General features: G+C 36.9%; 1 protein-coding gene across 1 annotated transcript in view; it reads right to left on the bottom strand.

Moving 5' to 3' along the window:
• Positions 1-23,407, bottom strand: part of Smp_150640 (hypothetical protein) — a 63,164-nt gene that overhangs the window by 6,464 nt on the left and 33,293 nt on the right. The window contains exons 6-12 of the mRNA XM_018790668.1: positions 19,625-19,726; positions 14,275-14,376; positions 10,600-10,689; positions 8,579-8,752; positions 6,373-6,459; positions 4,055-4,138; positions 1,388-1,639 (exon numbers count right to left, since the gene is read on the bottom strand). Coding sequence (XP_018646065.1) covers positions 1,388-1,639; positions 4,055-4,138; positions 6,373-6,459; positions 8,579-8,752; positions 10,600-10,689; positions 14,275-14,376; positions 19,625-19,726 — 891 coding nt within the window. The remainder of the gene's footprint in view (positions 1-1,387; positions 1,640-4,054; positions 4,139-6,372; positions 6,460-8,578; positions 8,753-10,599; positions 10,690-14,274; positions 14,377-19,624; positions 19,727-23,407) is intronic.

Raw genomic sequence — 23,407 nt, forward strand, 5'->3', positions numbered from 1 at the left:
GCCGTCCAGTGCTTCCAGGTTTTCCATGGTTGTCTAGCTTCAGTTGACTCATGGTCTCAACTATATAAAATTACTAAAATCTCCACAAAACCCCTTTCTGATAATGATCATGTGCTCACCAGTGACTGGCTCCATGATTCGATTGTCCTTACCCGTGTTCTGTTCCCTACAATAGTAATACCTATATCATGTCAAACGACCTTTTTTGTTATTAACGATAATATAGTATAATCATGTGAAATATTTAAAATTGATAACTTAGAAAAGATCTTGTTAAATGCACAGTTATTTAACCAAGATGAATCTAGGAATTTGAGTTTATACACTTTTGGACAAGTGTTATTAGATGCCGACTTGCCGTTTAAAAGCTATGGAGCCTAAAGGTTTTTAGGTTTGATCCTAAATGGGTTTGTAGATGCATATTAATGAGGTCTCTGAAGATTCTTAGTGTTGGGACAGATCCCAAGAACTACAATGGAGCCTCTAGAGGCCCTAAAGGAGCCAAAGGTTTTCCATCTAGTCAGAACGTGATGGAGCTTTCTAGAATATCAATGTGGTATGCTACTATTGGACAGTAGCATAACATACCACTTTGCGGATTGGTTGAATTATAATGTTGATATAACAAACGGTAACATCTTTAAATACCTATGAATTTCTCTACATTTTGATTCTTACCCAACAAACAATACTAAAAGCCTTCGTCTGTCTTTTGATTTGCCACTGCGGGGTTGTATACATTCAAGTTCCGTAGTTGTATATCGTATTTTGTGTTAATCAAGTAGTGACCTTAACACTTAATTCTGTCTCCTGATCTAACAATTTCATACTACATAACAATTGCATTATCTTTAGATTACTAAGTAACTATTTCCGTATTCTACGAGTCCCAAATAGGACGAAACGCGCTTCAAACTGGATTCCATTGCCATCCACTATCCATCTTCGCTTATACAGCTTGTGACTTCAACTAATATCGAGGCAGTCCTCAGAGGATGTACATATGCCGATAAGATACTGATCAATCACAGTCCTAAATAACAATGGGAAGATACAAGTAAAACAAAAGCAAGTGAATGTAACTTCTCCCCGTTGCACAAGCAGGTAGCTATCAGGACTCATTAGCTAAGTGGATAACGTGATGGCGTTTGAAGTGAATGGTACTGTGTTCCAGTCTGAGAGTGAACATCAACAAGTCTGAGATGTAGGTACATCCAGCTGACGAGTTCCAAATAGGACGAAACGCGCTTCAAACTGAATTCCACTGCAATATCGAGGCAGTCCTCAAAGGATGCACATATGCCAACTAGAGATTGATCAATTACAGTCCTAAATAACAATAGGAGGATATAAGTAAACAACATCCATTATATAGAAATAAGCTTACAGTGTTTATATGAATTCTCATTCATGATAGCCGTTGTATTGTCAATCTTTTCACTTCTCATCTCTTGACATACATTATAAGTAATACAATTTTCACCTGTTAATATATTACGTAAAGTTTTTGAGGATACTATACGATTCGTTGAATCATTTTCATTTATATTTAAATTTGGTTGTGATAAATGTTTCTCTTCAATGGATACAATATAAGAACGACCACGTGAACCATCTCCAGTTAATGGTGAACTAAGATCTTAAAAAAATAGGATAAGAGTAGAAAGAAGGTTGATTGAAGACTAATGGTGATTGAAGTGACTATATTAAGCTTTAGAATTTACTTGCTTATTTACTTACTTACCTACGCCTGTTACTGTCAATGGAGCATAGGCCACCGACCAGCGTTCTCCAACCCACTCTGTCCTGGGCCTTTCTTTCTAGTTCTATCCAGTTGTTATTCATTCTTCTCATATCTGTTTCCATTTCTCGGAGTGATAAGTTTTTTGGCCTTCCCTTTCTCTTTTGGCCTTCAGGATTCCATGTGAGGGTTTACCTTGTGATGCAGTTGACTGCTTTCCTCAATGTGTGTCCTATCCACTTCCAGCGCTTCTTCCTGATTTCTTCCTCCACTGGAATCTGGTTTGTTCCCTCCCACAGTAGGCTGTTACTGATAGTATCTGGTCAACGGATTCGAAATATCTTGCGTAGACAAATGTTAATAAACACATATCTTCTGGATGATGGCTTCCGTAGTTCTCCAGGTTTCCGCCCAATACAGTAGTACTGTCTTGACATTTGTATTGAAAATTCTGATTTTGGTGTTGGTTGACAGTTTTTGAGTTGACTTCCAGATGTCCTTCAACTGTAGATATACAGCTCTTGCTTTACCGATTCGCGCCTTCACATCTATATCAGATCCACTGTGTTCATCAATGATGCTGCTGCCCACATATGTAAAAGTCTTTACATCCTCCTAAGCTTCTCCGTCAAGTGTGATTTGATTAGTGCATGCTATGTTGTATCGGTGAATCATGCTTTTCCCTTGTTTATGTTGACATCCACTGCTGCTGACGCTACTGCTACACTGTTCATTTTCTCCTGGATATTTTGTTGCGTATGTGATAGAAGAGCCAGATCATCTGAGAAGTCTAGATCGTCCAGATGCAAGCTTTAGAATTTATGATGTAAAAATTAGTATTAACAAATAGATTCATACTCATCTATGCCTGGAAAAGTAAACTGAACGGTCAAGCTGGTGATGGAAATTATTTTCAATTCATGGTAAGATGTAGATACATCTGGCTGACGATTCGCGCATCAGGCAGAACATACGTCTTGTATTGCAACTTAAGAAATATGTCAAAGCTTTGTTTATAAGTTCAAGCAATTGATCTATGTGGTTGAGTTGGGATTAAATGGAAGACAATGAGACATCATTTTTAACGAAGACTAGAATGGTAAAAACAACTCAGTCCTACAGAAGGTTAGTAGGTGACTGAATGGCTTCCTACTGTTGTGGTGTATGTCGACAAACATAAGGAGAAAAAGTCTTTTCTTCAAAATTGTCAATCACTTAAACTTGTAATCGAATTAACTGATGCAAAATTGGAGATGGTTGAAATATTTGTGTATTTGAGTAGCTATGAGTAAGGATATACAATGATTCAATGATAATGTCAGATTTGATAAAGGAGATTTGGGAGAAGTGGAAACTTTCACGTACCTACAATGACAGCATCATCGATGAACAAGGAGGATGTGATGCAGATATGAAAGTGAGGATTGGAAAAACAAGCGTAACATTCTCATAACTGAATAACATATAGAACTCAAAACAATTGTTAACCAATGTTAAAGTCAGAATCATCATTGCAAACATCAAGACAGTTCTACTATACGGTGCTGAAACATGGATAACTACTAAAACTATCACGAAAATGGTACAAGTATTTTGAAATAACTGTCTGTGTAAGATACTGATTGTCCATAGGCCGAGTATCATCACCAACAACCTACTGTGAGAAAGAACAAACCAACTTCCATATGAAGAGGAAATTAGGAAAAGACACTGAAAGTGGATAGGACACACATTATAGAAATCATTAAACTACATCACGAAGCAAGCACTAATTCGGAATCCTGAAAGTAAACAAAAAGAGGAAGGCAAGAGAACACATTGCGTTGGGAATTGGAAGCAGACATAATAAACAACAACCAGAAAGAACTGGAAAGTATTGTTGACAATAGAGTTGGATGAAGAATAAGTCAACTTATTGATAGTTTTGAGATAAATGAAAATTTCAACCTATTTATTTCATAATTGAATTCAGGAATCAATTAAATTTAGACTATCAATGAAAACTTAAAAGCACTGGATGATCGTTTCATCCTAGTATAGGACTCCTGAGCATGATTTCGCCCTCGGGACTCGAACCCAGGACCTTTGTGCTTCATTTGGTTAATAGAATACAGAGATTTCATCAGAGCATATTAACAATGTTCAAAGTATTCTTGAGACATATAAAAAGGTGAATGATATTAGTTTGCGATATAACCAAAGATCAAATATACAAAGTACTTCCCATCTGAATATACAATATCAAAGGAACTGGAGATATATATGAGTCAAATGGATCAAAAAAACAAAGGTTAGGATAATTCTATATCTTACCTCTTTTCTTGACTGTTCTTTTAGATTCCCCTAAACGATAAGTATAACTTTCAACATTCTCTCCACTTAAAGGATTTTGTCGATCTATAAAAAGAAATATTTGTCAGTGAACTGTGTATACGTTGAATTGATATTTTTACAGATACATTTTACACTACTTAGATTAAAATAAATAGTAATTAAAATGAGATGTTCATTTATTCATAAATCAGTGGGACTATAATTTATGGATAATAGTTGAGTCACACTAAAGTGATCTTGAGAATGTCCAGCTACTTACTAAGATTAAATGAGGGGTGTAGATCTGTGTGAAGAATAAGGATTATGATATACAGTTGATGGTTAGGGTTAGGGATTAGATTTATGGTTGGATGAATGAATTTCGCGCTAAAATCCAAGACTTGTTATCATAAATTTGATTCGTTCTTCCCTAGATTATAATCTTGTCTAAAATGTTATTATTTTTGCAAAATTTAGTAATTTTATGTTGGAATGGTCTTTATGCACAAAGTTATTTGAGATAGTGAGATTAGTATGAATCAGACAACTTAATCCACTTAGTATTATTTGTTTGAATTTTCCCATTGATGTTAAGGACTACAACTGATCAGTCCCTTATTGACATATGTGCATACTGTGCGTACTGCCTTGATATAACCTTAATTCACAAGCATTGTAAGAAAAGATGGAAAGTGGCTAGCAGTGGAATAAAGTTTGACGCGCGTTTCGTCCTATTTCTAACTCGTCGACTGGATGTACCTGCATCTCGGAGTTGATATTTATTCTGGGACTCGAACCCAGTACCATTCATTTCAAACGCCATCGCTTTATCCATCTTTGCTTATAGTGCTTGTGAATTAAGGCTATATCGAGGCAATACGCAAAGTAGGCATATAAATCAATAAGAGACTGCTGAACTGCAGTCCGAAACATAGTGAAAGGACAAAAATGACTGTTAATCCGAATACCCATTGAAAATGATTAAATACTTTGTAAAAAATAACATCTATTTACAAGAATAAATATCTAATATCTAGAAAGCGAGATTAAGAACTGGGCTCGAGTCCTGGAGTGAACATCAACTCTGAGATGCTCGTACATCTAGCAGAGTAGTTCCAAGTAGGATGAAACGCGCGTCAAACTGGATTCCACTACTAGCCACTATCCATCATTGCAGACAACTTAATCACTTAATTCTTACATTTTACGATAGTAATTAGTACTTATTTTATGTAATCTATACCAGATTTATGTGAAAGAATCAATACTTTTGTCACATATTGCTTAACGTGTCCTGAAACCGATTACATTGATTCTGAGGATTACAACTAGAAATAAAAGTCAAACCAACTGTCAATGATGTGTCAACTTGTGCTATATCTTAATGTGAAATCCTATATACACTACATAAGTTTTCATTCAAATGCTATTTCGATACCATCAAATTCAATGCACTTCTTCGCAAACCCCTAAGCAACCATTCTCGGTCTTCTCATTGGAGTAACCAGTTAAGCCAATAAGCAGGAAATTCGTTCATGCCTATCGGAATCGACCACTAGATAGTAAAACAACTGAAGCCTAGAATAAAAGACAAGGGATTGTAACTATATAAAAAGCCTTATTTCCAAGCGTAATCTGGGTACAAGAAGTCTATGTATAAGTATGAGTGACCCTTGAGCTAGAGACGTTATCAGATATGGCTCAGAATAGAAACCAGTGGCGATCCTGCTGTAACCTTCTTTTACTTTCTTCATAAAGAGTGGTTATAACTTTCCTAACTAAAGAGTCTTCTGGTTGTACATTTCAGTCCGCCTTATATTTTCATCCTTTCTCTTCCTACTTTCATTATTTTGTGTGGCGCATATGTATCTGGTGCCCTTTTGTACCAATATATATGTGTTTAAATAAATAAATAAAATAAATACTTGAGCTATGGAACTTTCTAGAAACATGTTAGAATTAATAAAGGAACCGATCATTTTCAAATCAGTATTAAACATGGAATTCACTTAGTATTGTTTGTTTAAATCTTCCCATTGATGTTTTTAGGACTGCAACCGGTCAGTCTCTTATTGGTATTTGTGCATACTGTGCGTATTGCCTCGATATAGCCTTAATTCATTGTTTATTCCTAGAACTCTCTAAGAAGTTTTTATTGAACACTGATTAGACTATGTACTTTCAGCTTCTTTTCCAACTAATGAGGACGTATCTAAGGAATTCTCAATGGACCCTTAATCACATATATAGAATATGATATGAAGAAACATATTATATATCAAATCAATAATTGGTATATATATATATATATGAGTTACCTTTAACCACTCTAGGTGTAACATTTCTTTCAATTGGGGTTATTTTATAACTTTGAAGATTTTCACCAGTTACTGTATTCCTGTATACTAAGATAAACCAATAATAATAAAAGAAATAAGAATGATATTCATTAGAAATTATTAATAGTATACATTATGAATTGATTTTGCCACTGAATGCCCTGGTACCGCTGAGAGTGAGAAGAGTTCGTTCTCCCTTTAGAAATGCTCTCACATGGCCACGCGAATACAGCCTTTGCCTCAATCGTTGTTCACTGGCTACCATCGGGTTGCATATACTTACGATGCTCTACTACCTTGTGGATCAGATCTTTAGGTCAAAGGCTCCGGGTGTGTCTCCCTAAGAAAACCACCTGCTTTGGTCTGGGCACCTGGACAGTATCACAGTCCTCACACAAATCAAATGAGATTCGTGTGGCGCATATATATCTGGAGCCCCTTTGTACCAATATTTATGTGTTTAAATAAATAAAATATAAAATGCGATTTCTCAACAATCTCAATCCATAAAATGAAGTATCAATAAGTCTAAACACTTTAGATGGTTTGATAAAACTCATAACTCATCGTATGGTTCAATTAAACTACTGAATTAGTATGCAGTAGTAAACAAATTCAACTTTATATCACGATACAATCATTCAATGTTATCTATTTTTACTACAGACGTAGTTGCACTTCACATTGATTCGGCTAGAAAGTATCAGGCTAACATTAAATAGTCTTATATTCCCTCTCTCTCTCTTTCTCAGCAACAAACAATCTCCAGGTAATGCCAACTCATGATTTATACAAACCTTAAATTAGAAATTTTCAATGACTCTGGACTAAGTAGGTCAATCGTCGATAAGTTGAGCGATAGAAGCGAAGATAACTGGATTCTAGTCTCAGAGTAACCATTAACACCGGAATCTAAGTACACCCAGCCAAAGAATCCTAAACAGGACGAAGTATACACTATGCACTCGAATGTTAGATATATACAGAATATATGAATGCTAATAACGCATTGAAAATACAAGTGAGATCTGTATTGCGAAAACGTGGGACTGAATGCGACGATATACTTGACGTATTCATGAGCCTACTTCTTTAACACACATAATAGCTAGTTTAAGGTCAGCCAGTCAGCTACAACGTAGGACCAGGCACATTTATGCATCGGTCCAAGTCACCATACCTCGTTAGCACAACAAGATGAACACCAAATTCATAAAAGTAGTTAATTTAGTGGTGGTAATATATAAAAAAAGGTTGTATATAAGGATAAAGTACAGGAAGAAAGACAGATATGAAGCAATTTTCATCTCAAGGTTGAAGGGAAGATAAAGAGTGCACACACCTGCTCCATTGTGATCGATTCTGAGCCATGTCACACAGAGTCTCCAACCATTGGTTAAGATAGTCACGCACACCCTAACCAAGTAGTCTGCATCTACCAACGTGGCTCAGACTAGAGATTAGTGACTTCAAGCACTGATGCCACGTTTTGGTTTGACCGCCCCTAACTCTCTTCCAACCATCCCCAATACTAATCAGCGTTGAGCGTCATGGTAATCGGTGTTCAGGCATACGTATCATGTGGCCCCACCATCTCAGTCAATGAAGATTCATGACCTCATCAACTGATTTACCATCATTCCCTTATACCCTGCGTTTAAACTCACTATTACTTACTCAGAGATCCCAGCAGATGCAAGCAATATTTCTAAGACATGTGGTGAAATACTAGTAACTTACGAGTATCTTCTACTCTTAATGGCCATGTTTCACAGCCGTAAAGTAGAACAGAGAGAACTGCTGTACAGTTTAAGATACCTTGTATTAGTTTGAATTATTTCATTGTTTATACATTTGCATAATTAAGTTTGGAAAATACATTTTTCTATTCTCACTGATCTATTTTCACTTTCTTAACCATTGTAACAGAAAGTAGTTAAACCAATATGAATATCTCAGTCCTCCAGAACATGAGTTGTGGGCCTGGAAGATCTAAGAATGTCAAACTAAATGAATAAGACTCGATTCCATCAGTCATCCTAAGAATGTAGGTACACTTTGCTGGTGAGTGTCGAATAGCATGAAATGTAGGTTAACCATGGTTGCTTCTTTACTACATTCAAAAACTTAACTACATTTGATTATGATTCTCAATATGGTGTTATCTTCTCTATCTTCCACTTACCATAAGGTTTAGCTGTACGTGGTCTTTCTTCTTGTGATACCATAAAAGCGTTAACATTTTCACCATTTAATGGATTTGAACTTTTAATTGGTGTACGCTTTTTTGATATTTTCACTTCAGAATTATAATCATATGTTGTACAATTTTCACCAGTTATAGCATTACGTGAAGGTTCTAAAAAAATAAAGAAGTCATTAAAAACAAGAATCCATCAATATGATAAGTCAATAAGAACTCCATATGAGTGTAAGGATGGCTCGTTGGCAAACTCTAGGAAGCCTCAAGAAGCCCAGAAGGAGCTGAAGACATTCCATCCAATCAATGCTAGGGGAATATTCTAGAATGTCGACGTGTAGCTTCCCTATTGAATGGATAAGAATGACCCCCTATGTGCCTATTGGCTGTCCGAAATGATGACTTAATTTCAGCCAAAAAACTATAAATACATGAGATTTCTGTACTATATTTTGACACTCTTTTGGGGAATAAAATTCCTACTTATAAGTCTTCTGTCTACTCTTTTGCGACGTTAAGGGTTCGATCGTTCAAGTAGTCTAGTAGTACGCGGCATATAACAATGAGAAGCATTATTCCCAGGAATTATTTAGATAACTAGAAGCCAAGAATAACCGACGAGCTTCGTAACAATATTTCCCCTTGTAATATTGTATAAGACAGGTTCAAATCATATGGAAAAGCATAAGTCAGGTTAAGAATACAGATACACCTTGGTAATAAGCATTAATCAGTAACTATCACTGGTTCGAGCATTTCTATTGATGACAGCTGAATACTTAAGATGAAACGGACTGCATAATGGTACTCCCCTGTCGTACGCTTGGTAATTTTATGTGACCAAAATCCCTTTCTTTTTGGTTAAAAGTTATACTACTTAGTAACACTCAGTAGTTCATGTTACCATCGATCATTTTTGATTTTATGTATTCGGAATAGATTACCGATTAGTTAAGTGAAAACCATAATTTATTTTCCATGATCGATAGTAATTATTTTACATGAAGTTCCTATTTCCAACTATTTATAAACACTGATTTTTCCGGCTTTATCCTTGACAAACTTCGCCTGTAGCTCTTCTAGGGCCACTGTTGGTCCTACGCCCGGTAAAAGAAGGAAGGTTGGGCATGGGGGTCTGCAACCTCATCCCGTAGAAAACAACTTTGCTAAAAAAAATTCAACCAGTTCTCCTTGACGCTGAATCAATATATCTGGAAACCTCACTATTTGAGGTTTGTAAATTTTACCGGTTATGCTAATTTTCTTTAAGTCAATCCTATTGTTCATTGGATGGGAATTATGGAAAGGATCCTATAATTGGTCTAAACAATTCAGCATAGTACCTTGGAGTTTATTTCATGTTTATTAGTTGAAGGTGATTGCTAGTATAAATTCAAACTGGGACTTTATCCTCGTTTCATATTTCCATCATCCAGGTTAAAATAAACTGTCTTCTAATATTCATGTCACATAATTTCCTAGATTTCACTTCATAGTACTCAGACACATAAAATTTCTCAAGTTAAGTTACTACTGAGTGAAGATCTGAATCATGATTTAAGCATTTCTCAGGTTTCTGGGCGTTTAAAGTAAACATTAGGTGAGCTTCATGTTTGACGTCGGTTAAAGACTACTGAAAACTGAAAACTACATAACTACATAATAGTGTGTACCATAACACCATCATCACTGTCCTGAAAGTCTTGTATACAACAAAAATCATTCTTATTGTGAATGCTGGAATGCTATCCAGACAAACTTATACTACTTATAGGTAGCAACAAATGTTCGCGCGCGAGACCGAAAGTCATGGGTTTGAATCCCGCGTGCAGGATCTTTGATGCGCTCTGCTGAGAAGTCACATAATAGGATGAAATAACCGTTCGGTTCTTCCAGATTTTCAATGATGGTCTAACACTGATCGATTCATCATCTCAGTCGAAAACTTAACAATCTTCATAACCCCTTATTGATATTAAAAAAATATTTTGATTGTCATCACTCACCTCGTTGTACACGTTTAATTGGAGATTTTAATTCAGGTGAAACGGTGTAATTTTCACAATTTTCTCCAGTGAAAATATTCTTTGTAGAAACTGATTTATTCAACATAAAAATAAAAATCATGGAACTTTTACAATGAAAAGTTACTTTAACATAACATAAATATACCCTAGTTGAATCAGATGAGGATTTTGGTGGAGATTTTAGTAATTATATAGTTGAGTTCATGAATCAATTGAAGCTAGACCACCATAGAAAACCTAGAAGCACTGGTTCGAATCTCGCGAGGCAGGATCGTGAATGCGCACTGCTGAGGAGTCCCACAATAGGATGAAACGGCCTTTGAGTGCTTCCAGGTTTTCCATGGTGGTCTAGCTTCAATTGACTCATGATCTCAACCATTAAAACTACTATTATATCCCAAAAAAACCCTTCTGTTAATAATCGAATGCTCACTAGTGACCAGCTTCATGAGATATTTTCTGGAAATCTAGTGAGAAGCAGCGACCAGTGGAGTTCAACCAGGTCTGTTGTGAGATATCATCTCACTGAAGACAATGCTGGATGGCTGCTCAATTTCATGGATTGGTTGAAGTTAGAGATTAACACCGTCGGATGCCGGTTGAGTCAGTGGTGTAGAGAGGTTAAGCGCTCGCGCGCTAGACTGATAGGTCTTGTATTCTTCAAATAGTTGAGAACTTGACTTTAAACTATTTTGTACTGCTGACTGTACAGAGATATGACGGCAGTAAGGTGTTTCCTCCAGAGAACCGGCACAAGAGCAATGCTGCTTTCCCACGAGGAAGTGTGGAGTTATAAAAGGTCGACCTTGAGAACACACACCTAACCTTATCCCATGGATTCCCATCTCTGTCGTTAAGGTCCCAACATGTACGGAGCTAACACAAAAAGGTCGTGTGTAAACAGCCCCAAGAAGTTGTCCCTTGGGCACTATGGTCACACTCCCATGTCGCTAAGACCACCTCTAACCCAATTTTCATTCCCAAGTACTTCCATAAGATTTCTTCGACGATGTGGGAGACCTGGAAGCGATAACCGCCTTCATCACTCTGACATCACTCAAGGTCACTCTACTCATAATCAATTTACCCTTCCAGTATCAAGTATCAATAGCTATCGTGGTTACAACGAGGTAAATGGACTTCAGTTATTATTGTTATACATATTAATTGATTCTATATTTCGTCTGCGTACCATTTTTCTATCTCGATTCTATATATGTCCAAGAAAATTTTTGAGTTCCTAACTAGTAATACACTTATTGAAAGTAAGTAATTTAAAATATGACACTGGATTTTAATGGCAACGTCGAGGAACTCTGAAATGATCTTGGAAAGCAAATGACAAGTCTTTAGCTAAGTAGGATGCAAATGATATAAATGAATGATTTAGTACAAAGAATCTAAAAATGGTTGGAGTAATGACTAGGAGTTCAGTTAAGGATTTGAAGTTAGGCGATAGAATCAAGACTTATGGTTAGAGTAGGTATCGGGGTTAAAGTGAGCGGACCATTTGTAGCCATATTGTAGGATACTTGTGTTGATAAGGTTTTTCTAACTTGAAATATCATTAACCTATCAATTACCATTAAAAGTCAGAAATCATATTCAATAATAATCACGTTCTCATCATCAGCTAAAAAGAGCGATCCATCTAGTTCTCTATTCCTCTTTCTTGTCATGTTTATTAAATTTAACATTGTTGACATGATTCAATGTAGATTTTCAGTTGAGTATCATTTGATAGTTGCATTACATTACTTAATAAAGTGAATGTTGTATAAGGGTGTTGTAATATTCTTGAAAAGATAAAACCACATCATAAACGTTCTATGTTGTATGGCTACAAAGAGTTGACAAGAAACTTTGATTGATCTAGTTTCAATACTAGTTGGTATTAGTCAAGAAAATATTAAGTTTAATCATATGAGAACTAGCGTTTCTTGCACTATTCTGCTGCGTTTAAAAAGATAAAGAGATCGTTTAGGATCGGTGTATGGCAAAACAATCAACAACTGAACAACAAGACAAGCTGAACTATTCACTGTGCCCCAGAGACATTCCATTCTATTGTCTTCAGCAACTCAGTTGTTAGAAATTTCATCACTTCTACTAAATTTGTAGATAAGGAAATCCCAGCATTAATGTAAGTGATAGTTCAGTGATTAAGGCCGAATCTTGTTGCATTTACCTAGAACTGCTGTTACTATATGGTCTAAATTGCCATTCCACTGGATAATTTGTTCTATTTTTGACCATTTTCTTATTGTGATTTTAAATTGGTTAAAATCTAAATTGAGTCGCGTTTTACTAGATAACGACAGTTGTTTGGATTCTCAGACTAGGTTTCGATGCTTCTGAGACATAATTTGCCTTTGAAGGCTGAAAACTAATCGTATTCATTGCCTGTTGTTATCGTAGAAATTCACGCTGTCATATATCGAACACTTAAAATGATTACTCATAATCAATTTTATATGCAAAAATGACAAATCGGTTCATGAGATTGTGAGCCTCCATCTATTGAGTTTGGACATGTGTTAGGTAACCCCAGCCCCCAAATGTCCTGGTACGGCCCAGAGTGGGGAGAGTAAGCTCTCCTACTCCAAATTCTTGCTCATGGCCACGCGTATACTGCCTCTGTCAGGGAAGTCCTACTCACTGCTTTCTCGTACCACGGGTATTGTTTACAAAATTGAGAGGACGAAAAGCGAATGTTCGGCGCTTTAACCGGGTTGGTGGATGTGGAGGATCCACCTAGGGGAGTTGGAAAACCCTGATTTCTAACCAATGGTGCACATGGGCTCCAGTATCCTTATTGAACAAATGGCGTATGAATCAATCGTTGGTTACCGGCTATCATGGGACTGCATCTCCTTACGATGCTCCACTGTCTTGTGGATCAGACCTTTAGGTCAAAGGCTCCGGGTGTGGTCCCCTAAGAAAACCACCTGCTTCGCTTTGGGCACTTGGGTAATATCACAGCTTTTACACAAATCTCATTTGATTTGTGCGGCGCATATATATCTGGTGCTTCCTTGTACCACTACGTGTGTGTGTAAATAAATAAATAAATAAGAGGAAGAAGACAAGATTCAACTGAGGAAAAGTATATTCCACAAGCAGTCAGAAGCCCGAACAAACAAGCACATGACTCAAGCGTATATAAACAGTATAAAAATGTCCTTGAAAAACATCACAAAATAGCATGTTAAAAGAGGGAACAAACCAATGACACTTAAGGTCCTCCCAAGTGGAAAGTACAAACTAAAAGGTTAAAATGGGTGAGAACTTCAGGTTTCCAAAATAAAATTACAAAATGAGACTTTCGCCAAGTGATTCCTGGAGATCTAGCATCTCCAACAGATTCAATGATGAACCATTTAGTTTCATATTCGAAGACATTGATATCAAACTATTCTGGTGATGTCAAAGGAATTACAATTGCCCATCATTCATCTAGTTCTTCACCATTAGAGATACATATTACTGGCAAGAATAGAAAGTACATTGCATAGCAACATAGTCTATGATATTACTCCTAAGCTACCTTTCTATGTAGATAATGTCGTAACAATATTAACAAGACTCTTTTAGACTGGTAACTATTAACATTCTATGATCAAACTGTATTCGATAGAAAAAAACATTACTTACCATTTCGTTTGCATACACCATTTTCTCTATTGTTACATCTTTCCTCTGCCATAACAGTAAAAGTTTTCATATTTTCACCAGTTAATGGATTAGTTCTAATGCCTAAGTAATGATGAAATGTAATTGAAAAGCGTTAATAGTACATGTAGCAATTTCATAATTTTGTAAAATTCTTTATACTACTTGAATACCTTCTAAGTAAGCTCGAATCTCAAGAGGTGATTTTCGCAGTTCCAGTAAGAAACCGCGAATAGTGGAGCTCGATCGTGTTTGTTGTGAGACAGTTATTCATAGAAGACAGTGGAAGATGCTCGCGAGATATCCTGTATCGGTTGGAGTTAGATATTAACACTACTAAATCCTATCTCAGTAGTCTGAAGGTGAATCCGAAGGTCCTGCGTTCGAATCCCACGTGCAGGATCGTGGATTCGCATTACTGCGGAGTCCCATAATAGTCCAAAACGGCCATCTAGTGCTTCTAGATTTTCAATGGTGGTCTAACACTTGTCGGTTCGTAATCTTTAAAAAAACAGATTTATCAAATCGGTCAACCACAGGAACCTAGCTTACTTAAATCTACAAAGAATATAAAGAATTATTAGGTAACATTTACCGTTATGAGAAAATCATCCTCCGCTAAGTGTTTGAAAGACTAACAGGGTTTGACATAAGACAGTGGTATACAAATGATATTTGGTTGAGGATTATTTCATCTCCCAAGTTCACTAAACTTGGGTCTATGGATTGACTAATGTGACATTATAGAATTTGCTGAGTAATTGTGGACGAACGGTAAATAAGAATCACAATTTAAAGAAGTTTCCAGTTGATGTCAGTTTATGACAAAAACTGTAGAGTATTTATGATATAGTGAGCCAATAAAAAGTAGCCTAATGAGAAAGTCAATCATGACACTCGAAACTGACCTAATGGACAAGTGAATTTCATTTACTAAGGAATAGATCAATTTCTTAAGGATTAGATTGGTATATATATGAATGAGGGTGTATTTTATTCAATAGCCCAATACACCATCTCTCTCAAGTAGTCAATTAGAGGGTTAGCGCGTAGTACACCGTGTATCAGTATCAGATTTCGGACACCGTCCATCATAAAAATTTAGGCAATTTACAAATATTTTTGATGTAAATTCACTTGGTATTGTTTGTTTGAATCTTCCCATTGATGTTGAGGACTGCAACTGGTCAGTCTCTAATTGGCATATGTGCATACCATGCGTATTGCCTCGATATTGCCTTAAGTCACAAGCATTACAAGCAAAGATGGATAGTAGAATCCAGGACGCGCGTTTTGGCCTACTTTGGACTCGTCAGGTGGATTTACCTGCATCTCAGAGTTGGGTATCAGAACTCAGTAGCTAAGCGGATAACGCGATGGCGTTTGAAGTGCACGGTACTGGGTCCAAATCCTAGAGTGAACATCAACTCTAAAATGCAGGTACATCTAGCTGGTGAGTCCAAAAATAGGATGAGACGCCCATCCTGGATTTCACTACTAGCCACTATCCATCTTTGCTTATGCTTGGTGTATATGTAATTAATGTTTGATAGAAAAGTTCTACGTCTTCAACAGTGATTCAATGATAACAAGTTCGTTATCTACCTTAACTTATACAGTCAAGTAAGATTCAACTGGAAAAATGTTGAAATCTTGAATAAGGGGAATATTAAGAACACTAGAACAAGTTTTAGAAACATGATAGTCAGCTTAATCAACGATCAATAAACATGTAGAAAGTGATTCAAATTCTTAACCAGTCCGAGTAATCACGGACAACTGTAAGACCAAGAATTAAACCAAAAGGGAGAGATAATCAGTATAAGGATACTAATATTAATAGATTAATAGTCAAGAAGAATCAATCAAGATTGAGTTCGATAGGAAAAGATATTAAGTGAATACTTCACTTCTACCTAAAGTTTATCCTGACGATGTTGTTTAGAAGTTCCACGACAATACAATACAATACAAATGTCAGGACAGTTCTACTGTATGGGGTGGAGAAGTGGAGAACTACGAAAGCCATCATCCAGATGGTACAAGTGTTTATTAACAGTTGTCTACGCAAGATACTTCGGATCCGTTGGCCAGGCACTATCAACAACAACCTATTGTGGGAGACAACGAGCCAGATTCCAGCGGAGGAAGAAATCAGGAAGAAGCGCTGGAAGTGAATTGGGCACACTTTGAGGAAATCACCCAATTGCGTCACAAGACAAGCCCTCACATGGCCAAAGGAGAAGATGAAGACAAAAGAACACATTACGCCGAGAAATGGAGATAGACATGAGAATAATGAACAAAAAGTGGATGGAACTAGAAAGGAATGCCCAGGATAGAGTGGGTTGGAGAATGCTAGTTGGCGGCCTATGCTCCATTGGGAGTAACAGGCGTACGTAAAAAGTAGAAGTAATATTGACAGATTAATAGTCGATAAGAACCAATCAAGATTGAGTTCGATAGGATAAGATATTAGTTGAATACTTCACTTCTACCTAAAGTTTATCCTGATGATGTTGTTTAGAAGTTCCAAGACCAAATTAACCAACAGAAAGAAAGAAACTTTATCAAAATGATCCACCTAAGCTACAAAATCTTATCCATTATCTCAAAGTCAGGTAAAATTACTGATGTAAATAAAACATTTTCATAGTTGGAATCATTATTCAATTGAAGCTAGACCACCATGGGAAACTTAGGAGCACTGGACAGCCGTTTCGTCCTACTATGGGACTCTTCAACAGTGCGCATCCACAATCCCGCACTCGCGAGATTCCAACCCAGGTCCTATCAGTCTCGCTTGCGAGCGCTTAACCTCTAGACCATTGAGCTGGCATCCAACGGTGTTCATATCTAATTTCAACCGATCCACGAATTTTGAGAATAAAACTTGACAATTATTCACTTTCATTATTGAGTTACTACTGTTTTACTCTTGATGTGTTTGAACTTTACGAGTGATAGATTATTGGGTCATCTAAATTAAAGTCACCCAAATGAAGAACAATAGACTGACAAGTCGTCTCATACGTTTTGTAATACCTTTAACACATGAAATCTTGACACTAACACTTTCTAGTTCCCCTAGAACTCTTCCACACTTGAACCCTCGAACAGAAAACCAAAATGTGGGAAATACGACAAAAAAACGTTTTCCAAGTTTAGTTTAGACAAAGAAAGGATATTTAAAATTTTATATTTGACCTTGGTACCCTTACAGGTACTGCAAAAATTTATGGGGTTGTGAAAACTGTGAATTCTTTGATTGATATCATGAATCGATCGATGTTAGACAACCACTGAAAACCTATGAGCACTGGAAAACCATTTCATCCAAGCACAGGATTCCTCAGCAGTGTGCATCCACGATCACGCATGGGGAATTTGAACCCAGAATCTTCAGTCTTGCGCGCGACGATCAAAGATGGTCGCTAAATATCGTAGATTGGTTGAAGTTATACAATATCAAAATCGAATGCCGGCTCAGTGGTTTAGAGGTTAAGTGTTCGCGCGCCAGACCAAAAGTCTTGGGCCCAAATCCCGTACGTGGGATCGTGGACATGTACTGCCAGAGACTCCCATACTAGTATGAAACAGCCGCTCAATACTTCCAGGTTTTCAATGATGATCTAACGTCGATTAATTTATAGTCTCAATAAAAAAAATTCCAGGGTTATTCACATAGTCATAAACGTCGACGTATTTCTCGAAACTACCATATACAGAATCAAACCAGTGATGATTTATGGCTTTGACTAGTCAGAATACAAATTCGTTATGTTGTCATGTTGTTTATAGTTTAATGTAACCAAATACGTTGGTCGCAATCACTGTTTAATGAAACATTCTGATATATTCTACTAGGGATTCTACCTTCATGATGAAAACTAATCAGTAAAAAGAAGCTTTCTATCAAATTTCAGTTTGGTTTCAAATTCACTTTCTAACAACACACACACACACAAATAAACTGACTTTCAAACTCTTGACATTTATATAAAAACTGTTCTTGTTACCACTAGAGGACTGTTTCGTCCTAGTGTGGGACGCTTCAGCGGTGCGCATCCGCGATACTACCTCACGAGGAGTCCCACAGTAAGACGAAACGGCCATCCAGTGTTTTCAGGTTTTCCATGATGGTCTAACTTCAATTGACTCATGAATTCAACTATAAAAAAACATCACCAATCATTAATTAGAATTTGATATGATTATGGAATGGTTATTTGTAAAGCTCCACAATAAGTGTGACAGTAGAATTACTTTGTAATATTTCTTCAACCAAAAGGGCTCTGAAAAACGCTGAGAAACATCTTATCTAATCAACATCGAACAGATGTTTCGCCACTAACATCTAGGAAGTAACATGTCACATGTCGCGTTCCTGATTGAATGATTACCTATACTTCTATTATGTTTAGTAATGTTCCAGAAAGTTCTGGAAGCCCAAGGCCATATAATATATACCCTAGATTTTCTGTACATAAACGAACCTTTGGAGTAAAGCATTTTCTTTCATAGTTCACGCCTTATTTCTCGTATTCAAGTTGCTGTGTAGATTTAGCCTGAGGGTTACTAAAGAGCTTAGGTAACTGAATCTAACATTTAATTAGAAAACGTATCACGATAATACTGAAATGTTTTACATGTTGGAATACCAGTCCATTGAATCATTTAGAATGAAGAATAAAGATGCTGAACTAGAATGGGGAAAGCAATATTTTTTTACTATTCTGAACGAACTCAGTGGCCAAGTGGAAAACGCAATGCCAATTGAAGTGAAAGGTACTGCAGTCGAGTCCCAGAGAGAACACCAACTCTGAGATGCAGGTACATCAAGCTGACCAGTCTCAAATAGAACGAAACACGCATCACACTGGATTCCACTGCTAGCCACTATCCATCTCTGCTTATCATGCTTGTGAATCTAGGCTATATCGAGGCAATAAGCACAGTATGCACATATGCCAATTAGAGACTGACCAGTTGCAGTCCTAAGCATCAATGGAAAGATTCAAACAAACAATACTAAGTGAATTTAAACTTCACCCCATTGCACAAGGAAGTAGCTATCAGGATTCAGTAGCTAAGTGGATAACGTGATGACGATTGAAGTGAAAGGTTCTGTGTTCGAGTCCTGGAGCGAGCATCAAATACGAGACGTAGGTACATTCAGCTGACGAGTCCCTAATAGGACGAAACGCGCGTCAAACTGGATTCCACTGCTAGCCACTATCCATCTTTATTTACCCTCTATGGTTTAGGCCTATCGAATTATTTAATTTAACCAACTTTGAATGTAAAAGAAAAAAAATTTAAGAAATCTTACCAGTAGAACTTTTTGCTCGTCTAGTTTTACCATTATATCTACCAATTGGATCCCATTCACGATCACCAAAATTTCCTCTTCCAGAAATAGGATCACGTTGTGCTATATATAGACATATATACAAGAAATATATCAATATGTAAAAGAGTGGTGGTTGGTATACTCAGTATACTCTTATTTGTACCTATCATAATTCACACTGGAGACGATTCGAATACATATATACATGAAAAATTACATGGCAACACATCATTGATAGATCAGAAGGCGTTTTGTGGATATTTCAGTATTTTCATAGTTGAAATCATGAGTCAATTGAAGCTAGACCACCATGGAATTACCTGGAAGCACTGGATAGCAGTTTCGTCCTATTATGGGAAGCAGTAACCAGTGGAGTTCAACCAAGTCTATTGTAGAGATATCAACTCATTGAAGACAATTGGTGAACGTTTGCTCAACTATCGTGGATTGGTTGAAGTTAGACATTAACACTGTTGGGTGCCGGCTCAATGGCCTATTGGTTAAGTGCTCTGGTAGGTCCTTGGTTCGAATCTCGTGAGTGCGGTACCGAAGGTGCGCTCTGCTGAGGAGTCCCATAATAGGACTTATATCCACACAAGTAGTATATAACGATGGTCGGGCATTGTATGTATTTCAGTAGGAGATCGATAATGAAAGAACAGAAACGAAAATGCATGAACAATAAAAATCGGAGACTATGGACTGATATTTGCAGAAGGAACAGTCAAGATTGAGACAATGATTGTTATTTAGCAAATTAACTGTTTACTGTATGGTTGTCAGATTTTACTGAGATAGTCAAATACATTTGACTATCCACACTTGTCTTCTTGTTCACTACACTAGGTCCGAATCCTACGTGCAAGATCGTGCTTATGCATTACTAAAGAGTCCCACAAGAGGACGAAACTGCCGTTCAGTACTTCCAAGGTTTTCATAACGGTCTAGCTTAAGTCAACTCATCAGTTCATTCATTAAAATTATTTTCATAGTTGAAAGCGTGAGTCAATTGAAGTTAGACCACCATGGAAAACCTGGACGGCCGTTTCGTCCTATTATGAGACTCCTCAGCAGTGCGCATCCACGATCCCGCTCTCGCGAGATTCGAACCCAGGACCTACCAGTCTTACGCCAGATCACTTAACCGGATAGACCAATGAGCCGGCATCCAATGGTGTTAATGTCTAACTCCAACTTATCCACGAAGTTGAGAAACCGTTCACCTTCCAAGTTTTTCATGGTGGTCTAGCTTCAATTGACTCATGAATACTAAATCTCCACAAAACCCTCTTCTGATTAAAATAATTACCATTTCTCTAAACCCTTATTCTGACAGTAAGTTTTCGTTTGTTTGTTTGTTTTGTTTTGTTGCCTAAAGCCTTTTTTTATCTTCTTCGCTTATTCCTAATTTGTCTGAAAAATAAAATCAATAATGAGAGACTATGACAATTCGAATGAAAAACCGAATATTTGTAACCCATTGATTACATGGTTGCTTGTTTTTCTCCTTTTTTTTTCGGTTTGGCAACATAATTGATGAATCATTATTTTAAATGATAAATATACTCAAAGTTTGATGAGTCATTCTAATCAAATTTCAGGGTAGATATTAACACTGTTGGATGCCAGCAAGTTTAGTGGTTAAGAGGTTAAGCGTCCACGTGCGAGAACGATAGATCCTGGATTCGAATCTCGCGAAGTGGGATTGTGGATGCGCACTGCTCATGAGTCCTATAATAGGACGAAATGGTTGTCCAGTGCTTTCAGGTTTCCCATGGTGGTCTAGCTTCTTTTGACTCCTGATCTTAACTATTGAAATCATTATAATATCCATAAAACCTCTCCTGGCATTATAGTTTTAACAAATCGGCCAGATAATAAATACATGTGACTGACAAGGAAATGTTTTTCATCATTAAGGATTAAGACATACACGTTCGGTAGCTTAATTTTCTTTGGTATAGATATATGAATCAGTACTGCTTAGTTAATAAATTTTTTTTTTCCACTCTCAGCACAGTCGTTACTTGAGTAGCTGACTGAGTTCGTATATGGACAGATTAAGTATAAGTATCAATAGTCAGGGTCCACATATCGAAACCAGTAACTATAAGTTTGTTAGTGGCTAGTGAAAGATAGATTAATTCTGAGATGGTTAAGAAGATTTGTAGCTCAGGTGGATGATTTTGATAGAGTTTTGTTCTTTGAACTGGACGACCAAACCATCCAGCTCAGAGAACAAAACTCCATTGTAATTAAAACAGTGGATGTATAGAGGTGTCTAGGTAAACAGTTTAATTAGCCAAACTATGATCTAAGACATTGTCAATCTATGTGTAGTTTAAATTTGATAACTGAATGAGGAATTACTTTGAATATGAGATGGTGGAGAAGATTTATCGCTCAGGTGGATGTTTAAGAGGTAGACAATGACAGTTTAAAGGTCAACAAGAACCACTCAAGATCTAGGTCAACGGGATAAACTATGAGTCACATCACTTCTACCTGAAGTTTGAACTGATGATGTTGTTCAGAGCAACAGTAGAAGCTCCATGACCAAACTATCCAGCTCAAAGAACAAAACTCTACCCTCATGTTTAATGAGATCTTATCATCGGCTTTATAGTAACATACAGTAATGATGAATTCATAGTATGAGGTTGTGAAGATTGTTGAATTTCAACCTTATCGAGTGTAATGCAGTTATTCACCGAGGACAATGGAGGAAGGTCACAATATTTCGTTGACTGATTAAGGTTAGACATCAAAACCGTTGTATGCCGGCTCAGTCGTTCAAAGTTTAAATGCTCTCTCGCCAGACTAAAATGTTCTGGCTTTGATCTCCGTTTGCAGGATCCTGGATGTGCTTCGTTAAGAAGTTCCACACTAGAACGAGATGGCAGTTCAATGCTCCAAGGTTTTCACAGATGGTCCAACATTGATCGTTTCATGATTTCAGTGGGTGATGAATTCGTTAATAGCTCAATGGTTTTTCTGATAAGCTAAAATAAGCAATTCACTCAGTTGGTCAATATTCATATGAATTCTCTGCTATTATCATAATAGAAATGTTTTTCTCAACTGTAATGGATAAAAGTAAGTGTCAAAAGTTGTGCTACATGAAGTTTTCGTTCTAGTGTACATTTCTCTGACAGTGGGCATTTAAAGGCCTCACATAGTGATCAACCACAGAACCTTTCAAATCCAATCAAAGAACCCTGGTATTTTTGCATCATGTCGTCGATACTTAATCCTTTCTAATGCCATCTTCTACTATTACTAATCTGAGGTTTTCCGTGAAGATTTTATCTCGTTATGTTTATGTAGTATTATTACTTAGTTGCCAAGATATTCCAGGCTCTACTCTATTCACAGCTAACTAAACATTATCTTCACTTAGTATTGTTCGTTTGAATATTCCCATTGATGTTTTGGGACTGCAACTGGACAGTCTCTTATTGGCATATCTGCATACTGTGCTTATTGCCTCGATATTGCCTTAATTCACAAGCATTATAAGCAAAGATGGATAGTTAGCAGAGATGGATAGTGGCTAGCAGTGGAATCCAGGACGCGCGTTTCGTCCTATTTGGGACTCGTCAGCTGGATGTACCTGCATCTCAGAGTTGATGTTCACTCTGGGACTCGAACCCAGCACCCTCGCTTCAAACGCCATCGCGTTATCCACTTGGCCACTGAGTCCTGATAGCCACTTGCTTGTGCTAACCATGCTTGTGAATTAAGGTATATCGAGGCAATACG

This window comes from Schistosoma mansoni (genome assembly GCF_000237925.1).
Source record: "Schistosoma mansoni, WGS project CABG00000000 data, supercontig 0041, strain Puerto Rico, whole genome shotgun sequence".
Lineage (NCBI taxonomy): Eukaryota > Metazoa > Platyhelminthes > Trematoda > Strigeidida > Schistosomatidae > Schistosoma > Schistosoma mansoni.